Source organism: Chrysoperla carnea, chromosome 3 (genome assembly GCF_905475395.1).
Source record: "Chrysoperla carnea chromosome 3, inChrCarn1.1, whole genome shotgun sequence".
Taxonomy (NCBI): Eukaryota; Metazoa; Arthropoda; class Insecta; order Neuroptera; family Chrysopidae; genus Chrysoperla; species Chrysoperla carnea.
The window spans coordinates 23,121,832-23,145,340 of record NC_058339.1 but is presented as its reverse complement, the minus strand read 5'-3'; the positions used below and the strand labels follow the sequence as shown (position 1 = coordinate 23,145,340).

Genomic DNA, 23,509 nt, shown 5'->3' with positions numbered 1-23,509 from the left:
AGGGTGTTTTTAAATTAGCCATTTGAAAAAATCGAGAAAATCGGAAAAAAATTTTTGTTTTGGAATTTGATGAAACTCGGTGGATGGGGTAATTTTGATCCAAAAAGTACAAAAATTGGGTTAATAAAGTGATTGGATTCAGATTTTTAAGATATCGCAATATTTGGGTCGATTTTAGTCCATATCTCAAAAACTATTCGACCAGTCATCAAATGCACCCAATTTTTGTAATTTTTGAGTCAAAATTACCGTGTATACTGGGTTTTATCGAAATTGGAGGTAAAAAAAATTTTTCGATTTTTTGCAATTTTTTTAGTTGTATCACATTCGTCGACCCATTCGCCTTATTTGATCTCGCGATAAGGTTGAGACAACCTCATATCGCTTGATATTAATAACATATTTCAGTGTAGAATTAAGGAAAAATTTAACCATTTAACTCCTATTTTCGTATTTTCGCCTTTCTAACGAGGCATGCTCCTTAACATATACTATTTTCACACTAGATTTTTTGTTGATAATATTCTTTATATAAAAAAGCATATGAACATGTTTAGTTCAAAATGCCACATTCCGAACGTAATAATATCTGCAACTACTGTTTATGACATGTACAAATACACATTTGTACAAGATTTAATAAGTATTTTAGTGCCTTTATATAAAGGGTTTCATACTACGATGTAAAACATTGTGAAATAATTTTTCAAAATTGGTCATTGATGGTTTTTTAAGAATCTCTTTTTAATTCGGGAAGCAATTGCAAATTGTATAGCGAGATTAATAAACAGTGCTTAAAACAATAATGTTTTTATTTGAGGCCTAGTGTATGGTAAAATTTTCTCGAGATCGATTTTATGCGTGGCCGATAGAGATAATTATTAAAATGACGATTCGAATTCAATGGCTACTCCTTTGAAGGTAATAATTACTTTGAATAAGGAGAGATTACAACAAATATAATCAGGTAATTCAAAACAATAATTCAAAAGAACAAAGTCAACTCAAGTATTTCAATTTCAATAAAAATATTTCCAAAAATTTGTCCCAAAAAATCATAGCTCTCTACGTATTCTTTTCATCTCATCTGATGTCCTTGACCGTCACTTTGATATTGATTAAAGAAGGAGTGTTATAAGTTTAAAGTATAATTTATTTGTGCGTCTGTGTATTTCTCAGTGACATCGTAGCCCTTACGGTCGAACCGACTTAATTGAGAACATTTTATACCTTAGTTCCAAAAATCGGTTTATAAAAAATAAAAAGCATTTGTCCTGGATTTTTTAAATTTTGTAAATTTCACTTTTTTAATAAGAGTCACTAGCCTAATGGAATACAATGGTACATTCTATACCTTCTTAACAATATAAAATATGATGAATATATGAGAATATTATAGTATAAAGTTTTTGCTTTCATTTGCGACAGATGCGTGAATGCGAGTGCTAAACATACTACAGTGGATAAGTATATGAACAAGAAAACAAAATGAAACACGCCAACGTTACGAATATGTGTTGTTTTGTATCGTATTGTCTAAAGTAGCACTTGAGAATATACATTTGTGTATACTACATTACTACTTTCAGACTGACTATTCCCAACTATGACTATTCTCTTCATAGTTATCATAAAGTATACTCCTCGAACCACTAAGTGAAAGTGTCATTACTTGTTCTGACGCTAAAATCAAGAGATTTATGTTTTTGTATAAAATGTATAAATGCGTGATATTTTTTAGTATCACTATACTCATGTGAGTTAGTGAGTAAGAAGTGTGTTTGTTTATGTAAAACAACACAAAAGATGATTAAAGTCAATGTTTACTTTTTGAATTTATGTTCATCACATCATCTGGTATATGAATATAATAAAATTTAAATACCCAGTTGCGACGCGTACATATTATGATAAAATATAAAACTTTCAATTATAATATACATTTTAATTTTGCTTTTGTTCTAATGATCCTGAAATAGACGAAACAAATCCATGCGGGATGGCTGAATCCAGATTTTATACAACTCTTCTAGAATAACTCTTGCATTATGATTTGATCTCGTTACCCCAATTCGATTAGAGATATGAACCCCTAAATTGAAATATTTCCAGTGAAACTTTTCTGACATAGCTGCATCATGAAATATGGACAGACAGTTAACGATAGACAAATCCAAAAATTTGCACTCACGAAGTTTCAAGTGTGTAATAATCATTTAACAGAGCGCCCTTAGTGTCTCACGGTCTATTACTTTGGTATTTATATTGTCAACAAAACTTAAATTCAAACAATAACTTAACTTTTCGCAGACTTTTTGAAGGCTGGTGTGTTCTCCGACAGTTAAAAACCCAAGTTTGATTATTATTATCATCTAACTGCTCTAAAAGGTTGCGAAAATTTAAGAAATTATTTGAGTTTGAGTTGTTCTTACTATCGCTAGAAAAATGATATCTTTCACAAGCTTATGGAAAACTTTTAAACATTCCAGCATCAAAACTTCTTTCATTTCATTATTATTCTGAAATGAAACTTTAAATTTAAAAAAATTATTTATAAAAGATCACGAAAAGTCAGGAAATAGATGGTTGCTAAAATAAATTGAATTGCAAAATTCAATTTGTTCACCTATATTTTATACAATATTAAATTGAAACCCTATTTTACAATAAACCAATCCAATTTTTGAAGACATATAACATATATTTGTTTATTTTATTTATTTATATGAAAAATCATAAAACATTTTACTTATATAATAATGTACATATATAATTTACTTATATATGTACAAGATGTTTCACAAATCGTTTTATCACAATTATAAAAAGAGCGTAATTCGTTAAGGTAGAAACAGGGATTCGGCTGAATTTCTTTAAATTCTTCAAAATTCTTTAAAACAAACAATAGCAACCAGCAACTGATGTATTTACAAAAATAAATACTGCTGTGAAACCGATGAATAACGAGCCATCATTCCATGGAATATATCAATCAATGTCATACATGGACGTTAATAGAATGATGTTACTATATAGGGGAGTTTAGAAATATCGCACTATAACGATTTATTTTCTGAATACATACTGTAACAGATTTTCTGCATAAATACTGCATGTACTAAAATCCCTGCTAGTGCTGTTGGCGCCTAGACTAATGTAATCAATTGAACCAAATATTGATAAATCATTATTTTCATAAAACTCAATGAATTGAAAATGAATAGTCGAATAGATCGAAAATATTCTGTGCACTTTTTAACATATTATGATTCTCTCTGTATATCATACAAATAAAACAAATATGAAAATTTAATAAACGTGAAGAAAAATCAGAGATTCTTTAATTATAGTTTTGCATACAGGTAACTTGCGAATGAAGTCAAACACTTTTTTGTGCAAAGGAAAAACTTAATTGATACGAGGCATCCAAATTTTTATATTATTTAGAACGTCATAAACAAAAAGTTTATAAACTAACAGATCTTTTTAAAATTTGTGGCTAACCCAAGTTTATCGAGAAGAATGAATTAAAAAATCAATAAATTTATCCAATTACAAAGCCCAGGAGGCACACCATATATGCATACATCATGCATAATAAGAAGAAAAGTGACTAAAACGCACATTAACTACCTAAAAACTATAAAATAATTACATTAAACAGTTTATTTGAAATTTTAAAATTTTAAGCAAAATAATTTAACTCGTCATATTTCGATGCTAATAGCATTGTTACATTGATGGGACATAATTTGATAGGACTAGTGGCTTGTTTTCCATGCTAAATACTGGTTTTTATACATAAAATGAAAACGTTAATCAAAATTTGCTTTCCATTAATTAAAACACACATTTATTGGCAAAATTTTTGAAATGACACGAAAATCTTTTGTCACTACAAAAAATAAACAAATTTAATTCAATTAATTTATTATTAATTTTACGAATAACTTCGGGGCAGTTATATTATTTGGAAATATTATATATAACTGCATATAAATTTAAGTCATGAGCTGCAGAGTTCTATGAGTAAGGGTATATCTCCCTTCTCCAAATACTTCTTAATATTTGAAAACTTTTATTTGAAATATGTTTTTAAGAACATGAAACATATTCAAAAAACTGCGTGAAGATTGGCTAGAGAATTAAAACTACGAAAAGGCATCTATCATTTCAGTGGTATTGTATATAGTAGCATACAGTGGTTGTGCATAAGCGTAAGGTCTTTAAAACCACGGAAAACATAATATTGCATCATAAATTGACACTTTCCAAATGCACTTTCTTTGCACTGAACAAGGGTACACATTTTAAGCCGTTAAGCTTAACTTAAAGGAGCAGATTCTTATACACGATTTATAAGATATAAAAGAAAATTATCACCCTCGGTTTTCCTGATTTTAGATAAAGAGCATAAGTCTTTATTTTTGGAGTACATATGGCTAAAAAGCTCATATAATTAACTGAAATAATAACTACACATTGATAATCCATTTGTTTGATCAGAATCAATATTTTTTGTCATCGAATGGATAATAATTGTATTGTTTTGAATGTTATAAATCATATTATTTTATAAAATTGTCTAAATGTATATAAATATATTTTTAAAATGTACATTGTTTTTTATAAAAATAAAATCATGTTTACATTTCAAAATAGTAAATATATTTAAATTATTGTCAATATTATATTTTCATTAAATTTTAATTGAAAATGAAAAGAATGCAATATATATTTATTTAATACGTCACCGATATAAAAGTAACTAAGCGTGTCCCAATAGTCAGATTAAACTTTATGGACTTTCTGCCCAAAATTATTTTACTCATGATAGTGCACATGTAAATCGACAACTTGATTTTTAGGAATTGAGGCGGAAACTATTTATTGGTAGTAGATTGTGAATTGCTTATGCGCCCGATTTCTGATTATAAAATACATATTGATAATTTCTTGAACATTTTTTAACATTCATTAACTTTAATTAAGTTGAACAATTTATGAACTCATACAAAAGGTGTTCCATATAAGTTTTATTATTCTTAATGTAAAACTCTTTACAATCGATAATAATTTTTTATTTGATAATTTTCATTATTGTATAATATTTCAAGTTTTTAATTCAATTATATTAATTATAAAATATTCTACAATTTAATTTAAACAAGTGAAAACAAACAATTGACTGAGTTTATTGTTGAAATACCATGCATAGTCAGTGTTGATTTCTTTATCACATAACACATGTATAGACAGTATGTATAAAATGTATAGACAGTGTCATACATTGCGCACTCATTTGTTTTTTTGACGTCACGTAAATAACAAAAGATATTCACTTTTAAACAAACACACATACAACATACAAATACTATAAAATTTGCACCTAATTATCGCCCTCGTGGGTAAACAGTGATGTTTACAAAAAAATGTTTCAAACAAAAGTTTTTTATTTTTTTATAAGGAACATTTTTTACATTTAAACTTTTGTTCTATCTCTAACGGTTTACAAAATGGGTCCTACGGACCCAAGACCCAATTGACCTATGATGCTCATTTACGAACTTAGCCTCACTTTTTACGTCCTGAGTAAGCTGTAAAAATTTCAGCTCGATATCTTTTTTCGTTTTTGAGTTATCGTGACCACAGACGGACGGACGGACGGACGGACGGACGGCCGGACGGCCGGACGGACGGACAACCGGAAATGGACTAATTAGGTGTTTTTATGAACAGCTATGACAAAATTTTTTTCCTAGCATCATTATTTTTAAGCGTTACAAACTTGGGACTAAACTTAATATACTATGTATATTTCATATATGCATGGTATAAAAACGTTTCCTTATTATATATTGAACAAGTAGAAATATTATATATTGAACAATTGACTTAGTTAATTGTTGAAATCTGTATAGAAAGGGTGGAATACCAGTACTTTCAAGAATTTTTTTTTTAATTAGAAGAATTTTAAAAATCAGCAAGTTTCAACTTCCTATCTTCTATAGTTTTGGAGAAAATCGACACCGAAATTTTGTCCTCATTTGTGCCCTCTCGGGTAAACACAGATGTTTACGAAAAAATGTTTCAAACAATAGTTGTTTACTTTTTATAAGAAACATTTTACACATATTTTGTGGTTTATTCAATGGGTCTCAATTGACCTATGTTGCTCATTTAACGAACTAACCTCACTTCTTAAGTCCTGGCCACGCTTTACAAATTTCAGCATCTTTTTTCGTTTTTGAGTTATCGTGATCACAGTCGGACAGGCGGATGAGCAGCCAGCCAGACAGACAGAAAGACAGATAGACAGCAGGAAATGGACTAATTAAGTGATTTTATAAATACCTATAGCAAAATTTTGTATGTAGCATCAATATTTCTAAGCGTTACAAACTTGGTACTTAACTTACTATACTTTGATAAATATTTCATACATACAGAGTATAAAAATAAAAGGTAAGTATATATAAAATATATTTTACTCCTTCAAACGAAAGACAATTTTTTAATCAAATCCTTTATTTAATTTGTCTACAATTCTAAAGAGATCTTATTTTGAGATCACGATATTATACCTGTAATATTATTTGTTGCCATAGAATTATAATGGTTCGGGATATACATGGGAAAAATCTGTGCTACTTATTTACTCGTGATAAATTTTAAATATCAGTAAAAGATATGCCGTTTTCAACAAAAACTCGTTCCCATAGCGCTAATCAGGCCAGGCGGGGTAGAATATTCATAGCTCTTGAAATTCTTAAATACTTTTTCGTCGTTTTTCGACATGCAAAGATTCATAACGCTGAACCTATCTGACACGTTGCACTAAATTGTATCCACTTGCCACCTACAAATAGCAGAAACACTCGTTAAGTTTTTTTCCTAAATGATGAGCTTTATACAGGCTGGTGAAAAAATTTGGTGCCATGTGTCAGATAAGTCCATTGGTATCTATTTATTGCTAATGTTTCGCGAACATCGCCGAAAAGCCTCCCCAGAACGATTTAAATTTTTGAGATAGATATCTTTCACTGATGACCTGATTGATGCCAGCAGATGGGGTCCAGTCTCGCACAGGCTGCCATTTAATCTCCCGAACTAAGTAAAGGACTATTATATTCTTTGGTATAAAGATAGCTCAGATGTGTATGAGTAGTAAAACACTCCAATATAACACGAGTCTCATAATCAATTAATAATTATACGGCATTTATTTGATTTAACATTTTATTGGATGCTTAAATCTTATAGTATATGATAATGTACAGAGTATGTACAACATAATTTTTGTTACGTTTAGCTGCAGTTGTATCAAAATTTTCTTAAAGATTTAGAAACAATGGCATTTTATTGCAACTATTGAACCCAGACTAGGTAGCAGCTTTCACTCGATTCGATTTTTTTCTAAAACTACTTCTTTCTTGTACGATTTCTTTTCTATACCATAAAACGTAAAAATATGCTGGAAAATGAGATTTGGATTTTCGGATTGATTACAAGAACTTGCTTCTACTAGAAAGTTAAAAACAAAACATTTCCTTCCCTGCTTGGCTAACACTTTCAGAATTAGAATTCAAAGTAATAAAATTTTTTTTATGTAAAAAGTTTCAATTTAAATGTATGCATAGCTTACGGGCCGTCGACTAAAAACGATAATTTTACTGAAATAGAATCAGAAGGGTTAGTTATCATATTTCAACGAAAAGCAGAAATCATATTCAATAATAATACTTCCATAAATGATTGCACAATAGAACATCATTTCAAATATGCTTTTCTAATATTTGATACACCCAAAAATTTTCTGTATGAATTGACCACACAAAGCAGAAGAAACAGATGAACAGGAAGTAATTTCACTCTGATCATGTTTTGTGAAAATAATTCAGATTTCAATGGTCACAATTTAGAGATATTTTCATTTTTACAAGATGCACTGGATTCTTCTACTTTACGGCTATATATACCGCAATTAAAAAATAAATTGAATATAACATTTAGTTTCCAATTTTAATCGTTAAAATACGGCGAAAAAAAGAAAATGAAAATCTAGCACTTCTCGTAACTTACATAACCATGTTATATAATGTGTCACTGAATACTAAAATACTATTGTTTCTACATTCGTTGTAACAAAAGTAATTGAATGACGAAGGAAAAATAGGCGATGAAGAAATGAGAAGAAGACTAAACTATATCGAAATGAGAGGATATGGACGGATACACATTTTTGTTTCTCTAATAGTCAGTTTTCTTATAATTGTATTTTCAATTGAATTATCCAATCTGACCGGACATAGTCGAATGAAGTTAGAATGAACGTTTTGTTGGTTTCTCGTTCTGTAATATGTACATATACATATACAAGCTGATTTTTTAAAAAATTTTCACTCTATTTCGAAAATAGAATACCATATCAAAAAAAGCGAAACAGTAAACATGGCTTATTTTAAGGGGGAATGAATCGAGGACATCTTTGTGGTCGCCTGTTTGCGTAAACTTTGAGTATTATACGCAATAACATTTTTTTCTAGGATATTCTTGTTCTTGCGGTGCCTGATTTTAAGGTATTTTAAGGGTTTAAACTGGAAGAATAGTATACAAATATTAAGTTTCGTGCAAAAGTTATTTGTGTTTTAGTAAAAAGTAAAAGAATTTGTATAAAAAAGTAATCTTGTTAGAATTTGACGGTTACAAATTTTCTTCATGGAAACTTTTTGCTTGACAGAAAAAAGAGACTTCATAAAAAATCTGCAATAAATAAAAATTCGCATACAAAAATTACTTAGTGCTATTTAAAAAACAATCGTCACTATGAAAACGTCCACTATAAACAAAAACTGGAAACCGTGTATTTATTCCACCCAAAAATACGCCGATACGTATTTCCCTTTTTTTTATATTTCACTCCGATTGAGAAATAAAATGGTGGAAAGTTTTTTTAAATATGATCTTGTATCGATATACTGTACTGTAATATGTTAGATGTTTTATTTTGTGCTGTAGGTAAAATTGACAAGAGAATTGAGAAACAATGCTGCCAAACTAAATTAGTTTTATCCCAAGTAGATAAATGAAAGACGAGTACTATCTTGCACTGCTTGTCTGTACCATTCATAAGTTTTTTATTTATTTTTTCAAAAGTAGATAGGTAATGCTATTAGTGGTCAACAAAATTGTAGTTTATATCGTTATCACAAACTCTTACAATTAAATCAATTAAACGATTAAGTGTTTCAAACGAATTCGATAAGTTTAAAATAGGTCTTGGACCAATGTATATTTTTTTGATTCAGAAAAAAAGTTGAAGAGCCTATTCGTCCTCATTGCATTTTTTTAATTATATAAATTGCAATAAATCTAAAAATTTTAGAAAATGTATTTTAAAAATTAGATTTTAAGTTTGTTACCATAAGAAACATGGAAGAATTGTTGATTTCGAATCAAAATACAAAAATAATTGTAAACTCCAAAATGTATATTTCGAATTTCAATGAAAAAATACAACTTGAGCACTTGCAACTAGCATGAGCACTTGCGTCATTGAGACAATGGGTAATTAGTTACAGAACTTTGAAATTCGAGAATCATGAAGAAGTACGTCTATTAGAAGTGAAAGTAAAACAAATGACACTATGTTTGAATGGTTTTGAACAGGGTCGTTTGTAATTTTAAAGAAAGGCGTAAAACGGTTTCGTTGTTTGAGTATTAAGCAAAACCATATATTTTACTACATCTGTCATTGAAAAAAATACAATTAAAAATAACAATATAGAAATAAAAATATGTTTAACTTCCCAGGGCTTCCACTTGTTCAGAAAAGGAATCAATGATCAGATTTTGATAGAGCCAGTTTAAACTAGACAACTAGAAAAAGTGCAGTTGTTTTTCAAACGGATAATCAAATTGATTTCCAAAATATTTTATTGTCTTACCAGCAACATTTACATTTTTCTATTTTTGTGGCAGTGAGGCCGCGTGTGACATCTGTTATTCACAGCTACCAAATGCTCTGACCCACAGATTTAGCCGAATATTTTGATCTCCTATTGATACCATGACAGTTTGGATGTGGTGTCGTTGCGTAGATGTGAAAATCTTGTTTTGTTATCAAAACGATGGAAGTGAAGAAAATTTGAAATATTTTACTTAAAATACTTTAAATAATGCTTGTCATCTCACCATTTGTGAGTAAATGGACTTGATTTTTGAAAATTTTTCGTAGCACTTTCGTTTCTTTATAATACAGTGAAACTGTTGGTAATAAACAGATAAAATTAAATTGTCCAATTTGTCTTCTTTGCTATTCCATAATTTTGACCAGAGCTTTCACATATTTGTCCATTGTTAAAACATTTTTATAAATATTTAGATCGTATAAATTTCTCTTGACAACACGACAATATGCCATCTTCATTCATGTAAAAATATGCTCTTTATAATTAACAAATACGACTGAAAACTTAACGACCATTATGTTTCTAGAAGAGTCTTAATAAAGTGGGGTAATACAAATGATTTATACAATAAAGTAGGTAAGTATTATCCACTACATATACAGTTGTAATGGTCGCAGAAAACTCATATATTTCTGTGCTACTGGTCTAGGTGTAGGTATGTACAAATACGTAGAAAAGTTAATACAAGGCCAATGAGACAACGACGGACACTCATGTTTAGAGAGCAGGTGCTGGATGAGGCTGAGTGTAGAAAATATGAGAACCGCATTTTGTCAATGGATTCTAGTTCAAAAAGCTTATAGAATAATATTCTGGATCTTGCCAGAAACCTTATTGGTCCAATTTTTGCATACCCGCCTCCCCTTAACAGATACAGTTAAATGACATTTTTTGAACCAAGTAAAATTCAACATAGGTTCTTTGGGTCATTTAACGTCAAAAAGGTTCTTTGTGTTTTTTTTTTGTAAGCTTCTTTGTTTTCGAGATATTAACAGTTTCATGTTTCATGTTATTGATAATAATTATAACATCTTTTGCAGAATTAATAGTTGAGGCTTTAGAATTAAAGAATCTATAATTACTCTTTTGAACTTCACAACTTCATTCAAAGTTCAAACATCATTTTATAATTTTGATAAGCTCAAAATCAAATTTAAAGGTCCGTTTTTTCGAAAAAATCACAAAGAGTCTTTTTGACGTTCAATGACCCAAAGAACCTAGAGTAACTTTTACTTGGTTCAAAAATTGCCATTCAACTGTTTCTGTGGAGTGGGGAGAGTGTATAAAAAATTGGACCAGTAGGGTTTCTGACAAGATCCAGATTATTAATCCATAAGCTATTCTAAACAAGAATCAATTGACAAACCATCCAGCGCCCGCACATACTTGGTATTTTCAACACTAACACAATATTTGAATGATGATGATATCCTATAAAAGTCCTTCTGGTCTAGAGCCGGTAATCATTATTTTACATATTTTAAATATTCCGGTTTAAAGTGAAGCATTACCATCGTCTGTCTATTTATTCGCGCCTTTCAACTCTCTTCCACACTTGTTCATTATACTTTCGTGCTATTCTAAATGTACAATTGTGTAGATGAAATGTACAGGATTGTAGAAGATATAAAATGCGTAAAAAGTTATAAATCTCAATGTCAGTTTGAAATACAACATCGACGACTATACTGGCTTAGAGATAAACATTTTGATGATGGTTTCTGGTAAGAAGAAATAAGTTTTCGTAAGCTTAAATCTCCAAAAGGAGCATATAGAAATATATTAAATAAGATGTCCAAAGGTTTAACTGGTCAAGTTTAGAGACCATCAAGGTTCCCTTATACAAGGACACAGGACATATTTTGTTTATTTCGGAATTTTCGAAAGTATTTTCAGGAATTTTTTCTAGAATGTTTAACAAAATTTGATAAAACTTGGATGTGATAGAGCAAAACTTAATTTTTTGAATTCTGATGACGTCATGAAGTTAATAAATTCTATTTATAATTTTTTTTTTTTTTTTATAATGCAGGCAAATGTGATCCAATCTAGTTTTATCTAATTTTTTTTGAAACCCACTAATTTTGGGTCATTCTTATCAGATATGATGCTAGTTTTTCGCTAGTTATCACTTTTGTGTTAACTTCCGGAACCATGATTCCACATTCTGGAAACCTATGAGAGACAGGTTAATTTTGATCACAAATTTGAAAAGTATAACTCAAATTTAGTAGATTTACATACTTTTATCAAAATTGCATGAAATTTGGATGTCATAGAGCAAAATTAAATTTTTTGGATTCTGATTACGTCATGAAGTTAATAAATTCGTTTTCTTTTTTTATAACAGAGGCAAATTTGATCCAATCTAATTGAAATTTTTTTTGAAACCCACTAATTTTGGGCCATTCTTTTCATCTGTGTGAAGGTAAAACAATAATCATCTGATTTCTGTTAAACATGCCATCTCTTAGTAGATTAGGTTATTATTTAATTTTATTTTATGTTATTCTAACTTTGTAGTAGTTTCCAATAATTTAACTACATGAGCAGAATTATTATTTTGTATTACTGACACAATGGGGTCATGTTTTGTTAGGTTGAAGTTTGCTGAATTTTTGTTGGTATAATTTTACAGTATAACTTCATTTCTCATTAAAAAAATTATTAAATCGTATCGTATAACCGACAAAATAATGGGAACACACTGTACATATTCAGTAGAAATGTCCTATTTTTATGTATATGTGTAAAATGTAGGATGTTGTCTCATGGTCTGTCGGTGTTCTCTTCTGATTATTCGGGTCATTATCTTAACTTGAGTGTCCGTCCGTAGATCTCGTTTCATTCGTTTACATTGTTGGTTATATTATCGTGGACCTTCTATATGCATAAAGTTATTGTCATTAAATTTAGTATCCACATACAGGGTTGCGCAAAAGATTATGTGATTTTGAAAACGCTGTAAAACAAATTTCCATCAATTTTTCAAAATTTTCTTGTTAACAACTTCAAACTTCATGTAACAATATTTTTCGAAAGAAGTTTCGTTCTTTTTAAGACGATATTGCTAATTTAGTAAATTGTATTGGAAATCAGCTGGCCATGTTTTTCTTTCCGCTATCACATTTTTTCATTTTCATTTTGTCATAATGGAATGGTGGATACCTAAATGGAAATGCTATTATTTAGACCATATTGAAACACTGTAAAAACGAACGCGTTGCTCAAATCCCTTAGGCATTTCTACGATATGTGATGAATACCTTGAAGACAAGACTTACCAACAAAAATGCCTACGTACAAACGCAATTTCATTGGATTTAAGACTCATTAAATTAAATTTGCCCAATAAATTGCATTTGTAATATTGCTTTCAAGTGGAATTTACAAATTTTAAAATAAAACCTCGGTCAATGTTTTGGGTACGTAACTCTAAACTTGCACTTGAAACACAAACAGAACACTTTCCATTAAATTTCTTTTCAAACAAAACAAAAAATCAAAATCGGTTTATCCGTTTAGGAGCCACGATGCCACAGTGGTTTCGTTGGTTGGGGGGTTACAAAGACAATATAAGTTGTTAAAAGAAACATAATGAATTTGACGAAATTTCTTTTTACAACGTTTTCAAATTCGTACAGTTTTTTACCCACCCTTTACCATGTATATATACTTACAATTCTTTTTCTAATGATCTCGCTTCCGTCGTGCTCTGTCTCTTTGTGTTCTAATTTAAATATTTTTGTGATCCACACTGATCTCTCCCACTTATTATTTTTTATAGTTACATCACATTGTTACGGTATGCTTACTTGGTATTATTGTTACTACATGGCGATGAAATGTTTTTGTACACTTAAAATAATTAATTAAGGGCAAAAAAAGTGGTATGTTTTGTGTTGCTTGTTTGTTTTTCAACTTTTTCAATCTAAGTATTCTCAGTATTCATATAGCTTATTATTTAATGAAGAATAAAGTATTTCTATATTTTTATGAATGTCATTTTATAACTATACCTAAAATATGTTGTTTTCAAACTAAGAAACTAAAATGTTTTATTGTTCAGAGCTGTAAAATTTTGGAAAAGTAATGAAGATAAAAAACAAATATGAGTAGAATCTAAAACAAAATTATAGTTTTTCATGAAGAAAGTTAACTTTACTACTTCTATATCTATATTTTTGAGACACGTAGATCAAAGATTCTGTGTAGACCATTTTAATATATTTAGAAATAATTTTTTAAGGTACAGAAACAAGTAACCAAATGCCTCAATTGGTTTAAGCGTTGATCAAATCAAGGTCATCGCAAGAAATATTAATTAAATTAAAGTTGTGAAAAATCGAGAAAATTGGAAAAAAAATTGTTGTTTTGGAATTTGATGAAACTCAGTTGGTATTTTTGATCCAAAAAGTATAAAAATCAGGTTAATTTAATGATTGAATACAGAGTTTCTGAGATATCGCAATATTTGAATCGATTTTAGCCCTTATCACAAACAATATTCGACCAGCACCAGACCAACAAATGCACCCGATTTTTTCCAAACTGAATCGATTTTTAAGATCATTGCCAATTTTTTAGTTTTTTGGAGTACAGAACACCAATATCGCACTTCAACCTCAAACATAGCTAAGAACACTCCCCGTTAAATTACCTTTCAAATGAAAAAATTAAAACCGGTTTATCCGTTTAGGTGCTACGATGCTACAGACAGACAAACACACAGACACACACATAGCGGTCAAACTTAAAATACCTCTTTTTTTTAGTTCGGGGCTTAAAAAATTAAAATTTTTTTAATAGACGAAAGACATGAGCTTTGAAATAAACCAGTTTGTTTTTATTTTGTGTATTAAAATTATTATAAAACAAGTAAAATCAGACAATTGACTGAGTTAATTGTTGAAATGCCATGCATAGACAGTGTTAATTACTCCATCACATTACACGTACATACATGTCACACATACATAACTGATATTCCCATATAATACATACTATACAATTTACGCCTAATTTACGCCCTCACGGGTAAACAGTGATGTTTACGAAAAAATATTTGGAACAAAAGTGGGTTATTTTTTTATAAGGAACATTTTTACATTTAAACTTTTGTTCTATCTCTAACGGTTAACAAGATGGATCCTAAGGACCCAAGATCCAATTGACCTATGTTGCTCATTTACGAACTCGACCACAATTTTTACGTCCTGAGGACGCTGTAAAAATTTCATCTTGATATCTTCTTCGTTTTTGAGTTTTCGTGTTAACAGACAGACGGACAGATAACCGAAAATGGACTAATTAGGTGATTTCATAAGCACCTATACCAACTTTCAATATTTTTAAGCGTTACAAACTTGGGACTAAACTTAGTATACCTTGCATATTACATATATGCAGGGTATAACAACAAAAACATGAAAATTGTATACAATTATTTGTAACATACCTAATATACACACATATAGAGAGATACGTATAATACCATACAACATATACGTAATACCTGGGATGTGTTCGTAATTAATACTCAGTTTTCATTATCCTATAATAATATATAAAATAAATAATATTTCGTGCAGAGTTTTAAATATTATTTTAATGATTTCAAATTTAACACACACATACAGAAAACACACACAAAAATAAAATAAAAAAAATAAAAATTAGTTGATATAAACCTATCTCTATACCAACCAACGTAAAGAGTGGGGAAGATACTATACAAAATAACAGAAAAAAAAAATTCATGCACACATTACTGTACATTTACAAACAGAATATAGTGTTATATTTTTAATGTTACATATTGTTGGTATTAAATTAAATTACATTTTTGTTGTATTATGTTACACCTGCGGACAATACAAATAATACAAATTATATCTATCTACGGTATTGTATTTATATATACTGGATGCTTTGAAAGTTTGAGAGAACTCTTTCCGGTAGGTTGGTTAGGTTAGGTTATATTGGCTGTCCACGAAGTGTCCATTGTGATACCATATATGTGTTTTGCGACCTTTCCGCTGATAATTTAATTTATCAGCTCCTCAATTTCAGAGGCTGAGTGCACCTCCTTCATGTATATACTATGCACTACACCAGCCCATCACAACTATTAATTAAATTAATTTTGTTGCGACGGTGGGAATCCAACCCGCTACCCTAGTCATAGCGCGGGTATAATTGGTTACGCCTTAATCCGATCCAATAGGGCGACATTCTTTCAGGTAAATTACAACATAAAATATGTGACCTAGAAGGTCAAATGGTCAAAAGTTCTAATTTTGTAATTGTTATATTTTGAATATAATTGAAAATAGATTCCACGTTTTTGTTAAATTTGGTATGGAGACACCGTTGTAATACACAAAAAGAAAAAAAACCATGCATCAATTCATACAGGTAAAGTCCTGTTATGGAAGGAGGGGGAAGTTCTATCTACTAAACTTTTCCAAATTTCTACGCCAAAGGACACGGAAGATTGTAGGTATGAAGAAATTTAGATTAAGAAAGTTGTTTAATTGAAAAGGTACTTAGTATAACTCGACGTACTCTCATGGTTTGCTCGAAATTTTACTAAAACTTGGGTACGAAAAATAAGATTTCTTTGAAAATACTCCGAGACCATTACACTATGTTCATACTTTATCAGATACTCAGTTCAAAATATCTTACGGTATAATGAGGAAGTGCGCATAGGTTTTTGTTGATTTGTTAAGAAAGTGCTTGAAACTGCTTTTCGAAAGTAAGTTTTCTAAATAATCTTCTAGCAATATTTTAAGATTTAAAAAGTACCTGGAATAATTAAACATAATTCTTCGTAATGAAATTTTTGTGTCGAAATTGCGTCAGTTATATAAAATTGCACATTTGGAGTCAGGGCCGGATTAACAAGTAGGCAGAATAGGCAGTTGCCTGGGGCCCCCGATTTTAGGGGGCCCCCAAAAAATGAAAAAGCCTTCTAAAATTTTCTTACAAACATAAAATTCTAGAGAGTGAAAGGAAATATAATCAGAACTGAAAATAAATTTTACTCAAATAAATAAAACTCAATTGGCCGCATTCAAAAGGCGACGACCGACGAACTAGACAAAGTTCCTAAAAAGGACATTTCCGACTACTTTGACACAACTTATAGTCATTTGTATAAGATTCTAATGGAAGATCAATTAGCCGATGTATTTCCTAACACAAAAATAGCTCTTCGGATTTTTTTAACATTAATGATCACAGATTGTTCTGCCGAACGATCCTTCTCGCAATTAAAAAAAAAATCGAAGCTGCTGAAAGAGCTACAACGCGACAAGAGCGATTCGAGATGTTAGGTATACTTTGCATTGAGTCAGATTAAGTTTGTATTTTTTAATCGAAAAAAGAAGGGAACGGACGTGAAAAAAGGGCCCCCAAGTTGATGGTTGCCTAGGGCCCCGTTGAGGATTAATCCGGCCCTGTTTGGAGTAAATAAACTTTTGTAAAACTGTTTATATCCAAATCTTTACTTTTAATTGTTTATCTCCATTGAAGTCGAAGTTTCGGAGGGTTTAAGTTAAAAAGCTCCACTGAAAGAATATTAATAATAAAAGTGTCTGGTTAACAGTTTCTGTTCCAAATTTTAGAAAATCATTCATCAAGAAACGTTTTTCAAATTTACCTTTAAGACGTCAGCTCCAAAAGGAAGTACTAAATAGTTTTCACAAAGATAAGATTGCTAAAATCGACCTATTTTGAAGTATGCTATACGTGGTAGCATGTTTTCCAATATATATATATATATATATATATATATATATATATATATATATATATATATATATATATATATATATATATATATATATATATATATATATATATATATATATATACATATATATATATATACTTATTGATTCTTTCCCATTCAATAAACAGAGCTTCCTAAAACAGCTCCTTAACAAGAGAAGTCTAACGGGAGTGTCCGTTGAAGGTGCTAGGAATATTATATAGTATTAGTCTGACCAAATACTTTCAAAACAACCTGTATACAGTATTCAGTTCTATTATACTGCAGCATTGTAACTGTGTATATAATATGTACACAAGGTATAGGGTGTCTCCGTATATAAATTATGCTAATTTTTAACACGCTTTTATAAGCTTAGTAAGCATCTATGTATCTATGTAACGGAATCTTTAACAAAAACATCGGATTGATTTGAAACTTATCGCACACTTATCAAAGACCGATGGCAATACCCTAATTTAATAATTTTGTCCAAATTATCCCGACCAGGATCTTCAGGACTAACGATTAACTCAAAATTTATTGATGGTGGAAGCGCAGAAAACATTTTATAATATTAATGAATAATAATTAAAAAAACACGCTTTTGTAGCCAGCTGAACAAAAAAGTAGAAAATATGATTAGCTCAAAAAATTGATTAAGAAAGAAATTAGTTTATCTTTAAAAAACGTGGGGTGCTTTCTAAGGAATTATATAATAACTCTACTTTAATCAATATCTGTCAATAAAATATTTAAAATAATTGAAATCCATCACCCACCCTGTTTTATGATAACATGATTTTTTTCTTAATAAACCTTTTTTTTTTTTAAATTATTCAACCTTAGTTCAGATAGTTACAAAAAGAGTTTATGAAAACACTTTATCTTTTAAAATTTTTTGGATTCATTTTTGCTTATTTTTCGTATTATGTGAACGTAAAGCACTTGTTTTCTGAAAGCTTTCCCGACCTTTTTAATCTGTAAGGACTTTAAAGGCTATCTTGACGATATGTATCTCTTCACCACTTCCACTATTCATATTTATATTTTGCATTCCGGTATAATGTACGTCGGGCCGTATAGCCTTAGTAAATTTGGACAAAGTATTTTCCTGCACTGATAACTCTCAGGTATTTTGAGAAAATTAACTTAAAAATTTCATTTTTGTTAGCAATTTTTTTCAGAAAATTACTATATACGTATTATAACCTGAATGTGAATGTCTCTAACTACGAGTAGTCTTCTTCAAATAATTCATTCGTTCAAGGGTTGAATGCTCAGTAAAGCGTGTTGCTATAGGATCGAAATCGAATTATAGAAATATGACTGGACAATCTGTAGAAACTACTACTGGTATTGTGAGTTGTTGGTTCAAAATGAATACTGTCTAATGGTAGCATAGAATGTTGGCTGAGTGTAACATTTAATTACAGTTTATTACAAGATTTTTATTTTATTTTTTTATTATTTTTGTTTTGTTAACAGTTATTTCTAGTCATAGGTTAGTAAGTACACCCAACCGATTCGTATATTGAAGTTATAATATTATTCTATATTTTCGGTAAATTGTTTTTAGTCTTCTAATTAATATTTCAAAGGTTACGAGTAAAATAAGACAAAAATAGAATACAAGTTTGAATGAAAACAAATTTTTTATTCCCAAAGGTGTAGCAGAAAGCTAGGCAGTTTTAATCAAGGAAACTACAACCGTTATCGGCCCACTGGAAATTCCATCTTTCTTCAAAAATTATTCGAAAAATCAATATAAGACGGATTGAGTATAATGAAACTTTGTTTTCTACTATCGACCCGCTGATGTTGTTCAACACAAAAGATGCTCTTCATCTTCTCCCCACTAAAGCTCCTTGACCCACCAATCCACTCGTTGACCCTATCACCAACTCTTCATTCATAATGAGGCCTTTGCCAACATTTTGACTTTCGGCTACGGAGTGTGCTATTTGGTATTGAAATGCGAAAGTTTTGCACCGCTTTAACATCATTTCACCCCTTTAAGAATTGACTTTCAGGAAACAAATTATCCTTCATTCTGAGGGTTGGAGATGTTATCCTACTAAATTATTAAAATCAATTCGCTACTTTCACCACATTACCCGTTGAAGGAGGCGTCCAGATACTTACTTCTCTCTGCTATGTAGTATATGCAATTCTAAACGTTTTAAACCTAAAACTCTTTTGCCACTTAACTTCACCTAATTTTAACAAAATCACTTCCGACCCTTATGCGGTAAAGACAGGCAAACAAGAAGAGTTGAAAATTTTTACCAGCCTAAATCTTACCAATAATAGGTACCAACAGTAAAAGTTTCTATGAAAACTACTGGACTTTTACAAATTTAATTTTTATTTTACACCTTTCAGTCAGGATTTTTAATACCTAATCAATGAGACCCCATTTAACCCCTAAGAACCCTAATCTTGATTATGTTCAATTTTAGTTTGTATTCAGTAACGCCGTTCTCAATTTTTTAAAGCCAGTTGTTTTAATTTTGATTTAATTCTATGTTCATTAAGTTTTAATTCGTTTTTTGTTTCTGTGATTTTTTACATACTTTAAATATAAACCTTAGAATATAAATTACAATAATTATAGTTAAAAAAAGAAATATTAAACATATTGTCAGCACATCTAACATATAAAATTCAATAATTGAATAATCTTTTAAGGGATTTTTCATGTATTCGGTGCCATTATGGCGGATGGTATGCTCAATCCACCAAACTGCCGTATCCAATGGCGGATTTCTTTGATCTTGGTATAGACTTGATAATTTTTTTATGTTTTCCTTATATCTGAAATTAATGATTATTTGTGAAAATTCACGATCATGTATTATTATTTATCATATAGACAATTTCTGAAAACTTAAGAAATTTGATTCTAAACACTTAGATCAGCGGTTTAGTTTCTGTCATGTCATTCAAGAATTTTTTTTTTGAATACAAAGTTTAAATACAAATTTTCATGCTTTCTTACTTTCTCACTAACAGAGAGAGCCTATGCCTTAAGATTTACATTAATTTTACTTACATCGGGTCCTTTATAACATTTTCAATAGCGTCTTGCAGTTCAATTTTGTTTAATGTTGCCAGTTGCTGTTGAATTCCAATTTTAAGTACGTGAATTCTATGAGCCAAAAAGTGTTGATCCGAAAAAACATTAATTGGAATTAATGGCACCTCAGCAAAAATAGCTTCTTCTATAGATTGCATTCCCCCTTGTGTAATAAAACATTTGATATTCGGATGATCTAAAAGAAGCACATACTATTTTTTTAAAATCTGAAGAAAAAATATTTGTTGTTTATATTTACTTAAAACATCATTTTGTGGAAACCATTTTTGTGCTAAGATATTTGGATATTCCTTGAAGCTAGAATCATTATTTGATTTCCATAAAACTTTGTACGGTGAATTCGTTAGGACTTCGATTAAAACTTTCAAAGCTTCTGGAGGAAATGATTGAGTTTGAACATTTGTGCCAAAACTTAAGTAAATCACACCTTGTGTAGCATTGTCTAGAAAATCTTGTAAGTTCTGAATGAAAAATTGTTGTTTTCTAGATATTTTTGATACACCATAATTTATTACTTTATCTACGCCCGTAAGAGAAGAAGTACTTATCTCACTCAGTTGCGTGGAAACCGCCTAGTGTGATAATGATTTCATTCCCGCACTGAGGCGGTAATATAGTAAAGAATTCAATCACTTTTTAAATTTTAAATAATAATTAATTATCGTTTATTTTCACATTTTAGAGGCGTAGATAAAGTATTGTAAGATATACATACGTGTAATAATGCATTATTAACGTACTTTTGCGATTATCCAACTCGTGCTACGCACTCATTGCGCAAATTTCGTAAGCATACGTTTTTAATGCCGTTAACACACTAGTATCGTAAATAACTATTAAAAAAACTTTACCTTAGGTAAGGGATTAATTGTTTTATAAAACAAACCAGCAATGTTCACAACACCCAGTGATTGAATAACGGATCCCGTAAATGCTGGATGTTGGTTAACTAAACAAACCTTCATCTTATTTCTGGCTTCCATGTATTCAATTTCTTCTAAACCAAAATATTTTTTTGCAATTTTCTTTTCCCATGCTATTGATTCCGATCTAATTGGATAGTACCATAACTGTACCAATACTTTATATAAACGTCTTGTGATGGATTTAACAGGATGTGAAAAAGCATATAATGTATCTACACTTTGTAATAAAGGCATTGGAAGTCCCATATCGATATCCAAAAGAAATGTATTCATGACAGATAACATTCCAACAACCGGACAATTAAAAAGCTTACTAAACGCTACGTACGGTATCGCAATCCATTCCATCACAACGATATCGAAATGATAATTAGTTCTGTTTGAAACCAGTTCTTGAACTGTTGAATGCTCAAAAGCGATATCTATTCCAGTTTCTATCATTTTCTTCATGTAATTCAGAAACGGAAATTGATTTTCTGTATACATATTCAATTGTTTGTGATCAGGAATATTTAATTTCCTTTTAGATTCTAAATTTATTTCAGTTAAGTTTATTAATGTTGGTTGATTTATTGGTTGTGTTGTTAGGTAAACAATTTCATGGCCTCGGTTTAGTAACTCATGTAAAATTGGTCTGAAATACATTTGATGACTGTATGATTTTGATGGTACCACAAATAGTATTTTTGCACCGTTACACATATTTAATATTGTTACAATAAACACTAATTTTATTATTACGAAATCATTCATGATACTTAATTTTTTTATTTATTTTTATGTCAAACTTAATTATGAAATTTATACTTATGTGTGTGGACATGAAATAAATTTTTAATTTATATATCATGTTTATATTATCTTACTCATTCAGAATACCATTCTTACCATTAAAATGATAAGATTATTGAATGTTTAATTATAGTTTGTATTATTATACATTGTATATCATTTTAATTGTCATATTTTGTTTAGTAAAATTAACGGTATTGAAATAGGCGATGGATAATAACACGTTTTCACTATATGGTAACGTAACATCTAGCTATCTATTATGACATGAATTTAATATACATATAATTATTTACTAAGTTAATTGTTGAAATACTCTGTAAAGACAGTATTGATTACGAAATCGTTTGTTTTTTTACGTCATATAACCAAAGACATACATGTCACACACACTTAACTGATATTCCCATATAATATATACTATATAATTATATAATTTGCGCCCCCATGGGTAAACAGTGATGTTTACGAAAAAATGTTTCAAACAAAAGTTGTTTATTGTTTTAAAATGAAGATTTTTTACACTAAAACGGACAAAAATGGGTCCTAATGGGTCCAAGACCCACTTGACCTATGTTGTTCATTTACATAGGTCAAGGTCATAGGTCAACTGGACCTCACTTTTTATGTCCTGCCTATACCAACGGTTATTTTGGTATGTTATTTGGACTCCTTTTGGGAGTATGAAACAAGTTTTCTTTTATCAAATTTAAAAAGTTGTTAATCTTTTCAGCTAAACAACAAAAAAAACAATCAATTTTTGCAATTTAAAAAATCCCAACAACTGTTTTTTTTTCTTCCAAGTATAATAAAAATACATTAAATTGCGACTCAATGGTATTTCATGTTATGATTGTTTCTGTGAAAAATTATTATGCAACCTTCTATATTTTTCTTTAACATTCATTAAAGAAGGATTTGCTGTATAAAATTTCACGTTTGA

General features: G+C 29.7%; 1 protein-coding gene across 1 annotated transcript; it reads right to left on the bottom strand.

Annotated features, from left to right (window-relative positions):
• Nucleotides 1-6,820: 6,820 nt before the first annotated feature.
• Nucleotides 6,821-22,476, bottom strand: LOC123295930 (UDP-glycosyltransferase UGT4-like). Its single transcript, XM_044877392.1, has 5 exons — nucleotides 21,700-22,476; nucleotides 21,087-21,309; nucleotides 20,804-21,023; nucleotides 20,400-20,565; nucleotides 6,821-6,859 (listed from the first exon to the last, which is right to left on the bottom strand). Exons 1-5 carry the CDS (start codon nucleotides 22,474-22,476, stop codon nucleotides 6,821-6,823), a joined length of 1,425 nt encoding a protein of 474 aa, XP_044733327.1.
• Between the last annotated feature and the right edge of the window lie 1,033 nt (nucleotides 22,477-23,509).

Coding starts and splice junctions, on each gene's coding strand:
- LOC123295930 (XM_044877392.1), bottom strand. CDS start 22,476: ATGTGTAACGGTGCAAAAATACTATTTGTGGTACCATCAAAATCATAC. Junction 21,310..21,699: donor CAATTAATCCCTTACCTAAG/GTAAAGTTTTTT, acceptor TTTTTCATTCAG/AACTTACAAGATTTTCTAGA. Junction 20,566..20,803: donor AATGTTATAAAGGACCCGAT/GTAAGTAAAATT, acceptor CATTAATTTCAG/ATATAAGGAAAACATAAAAA.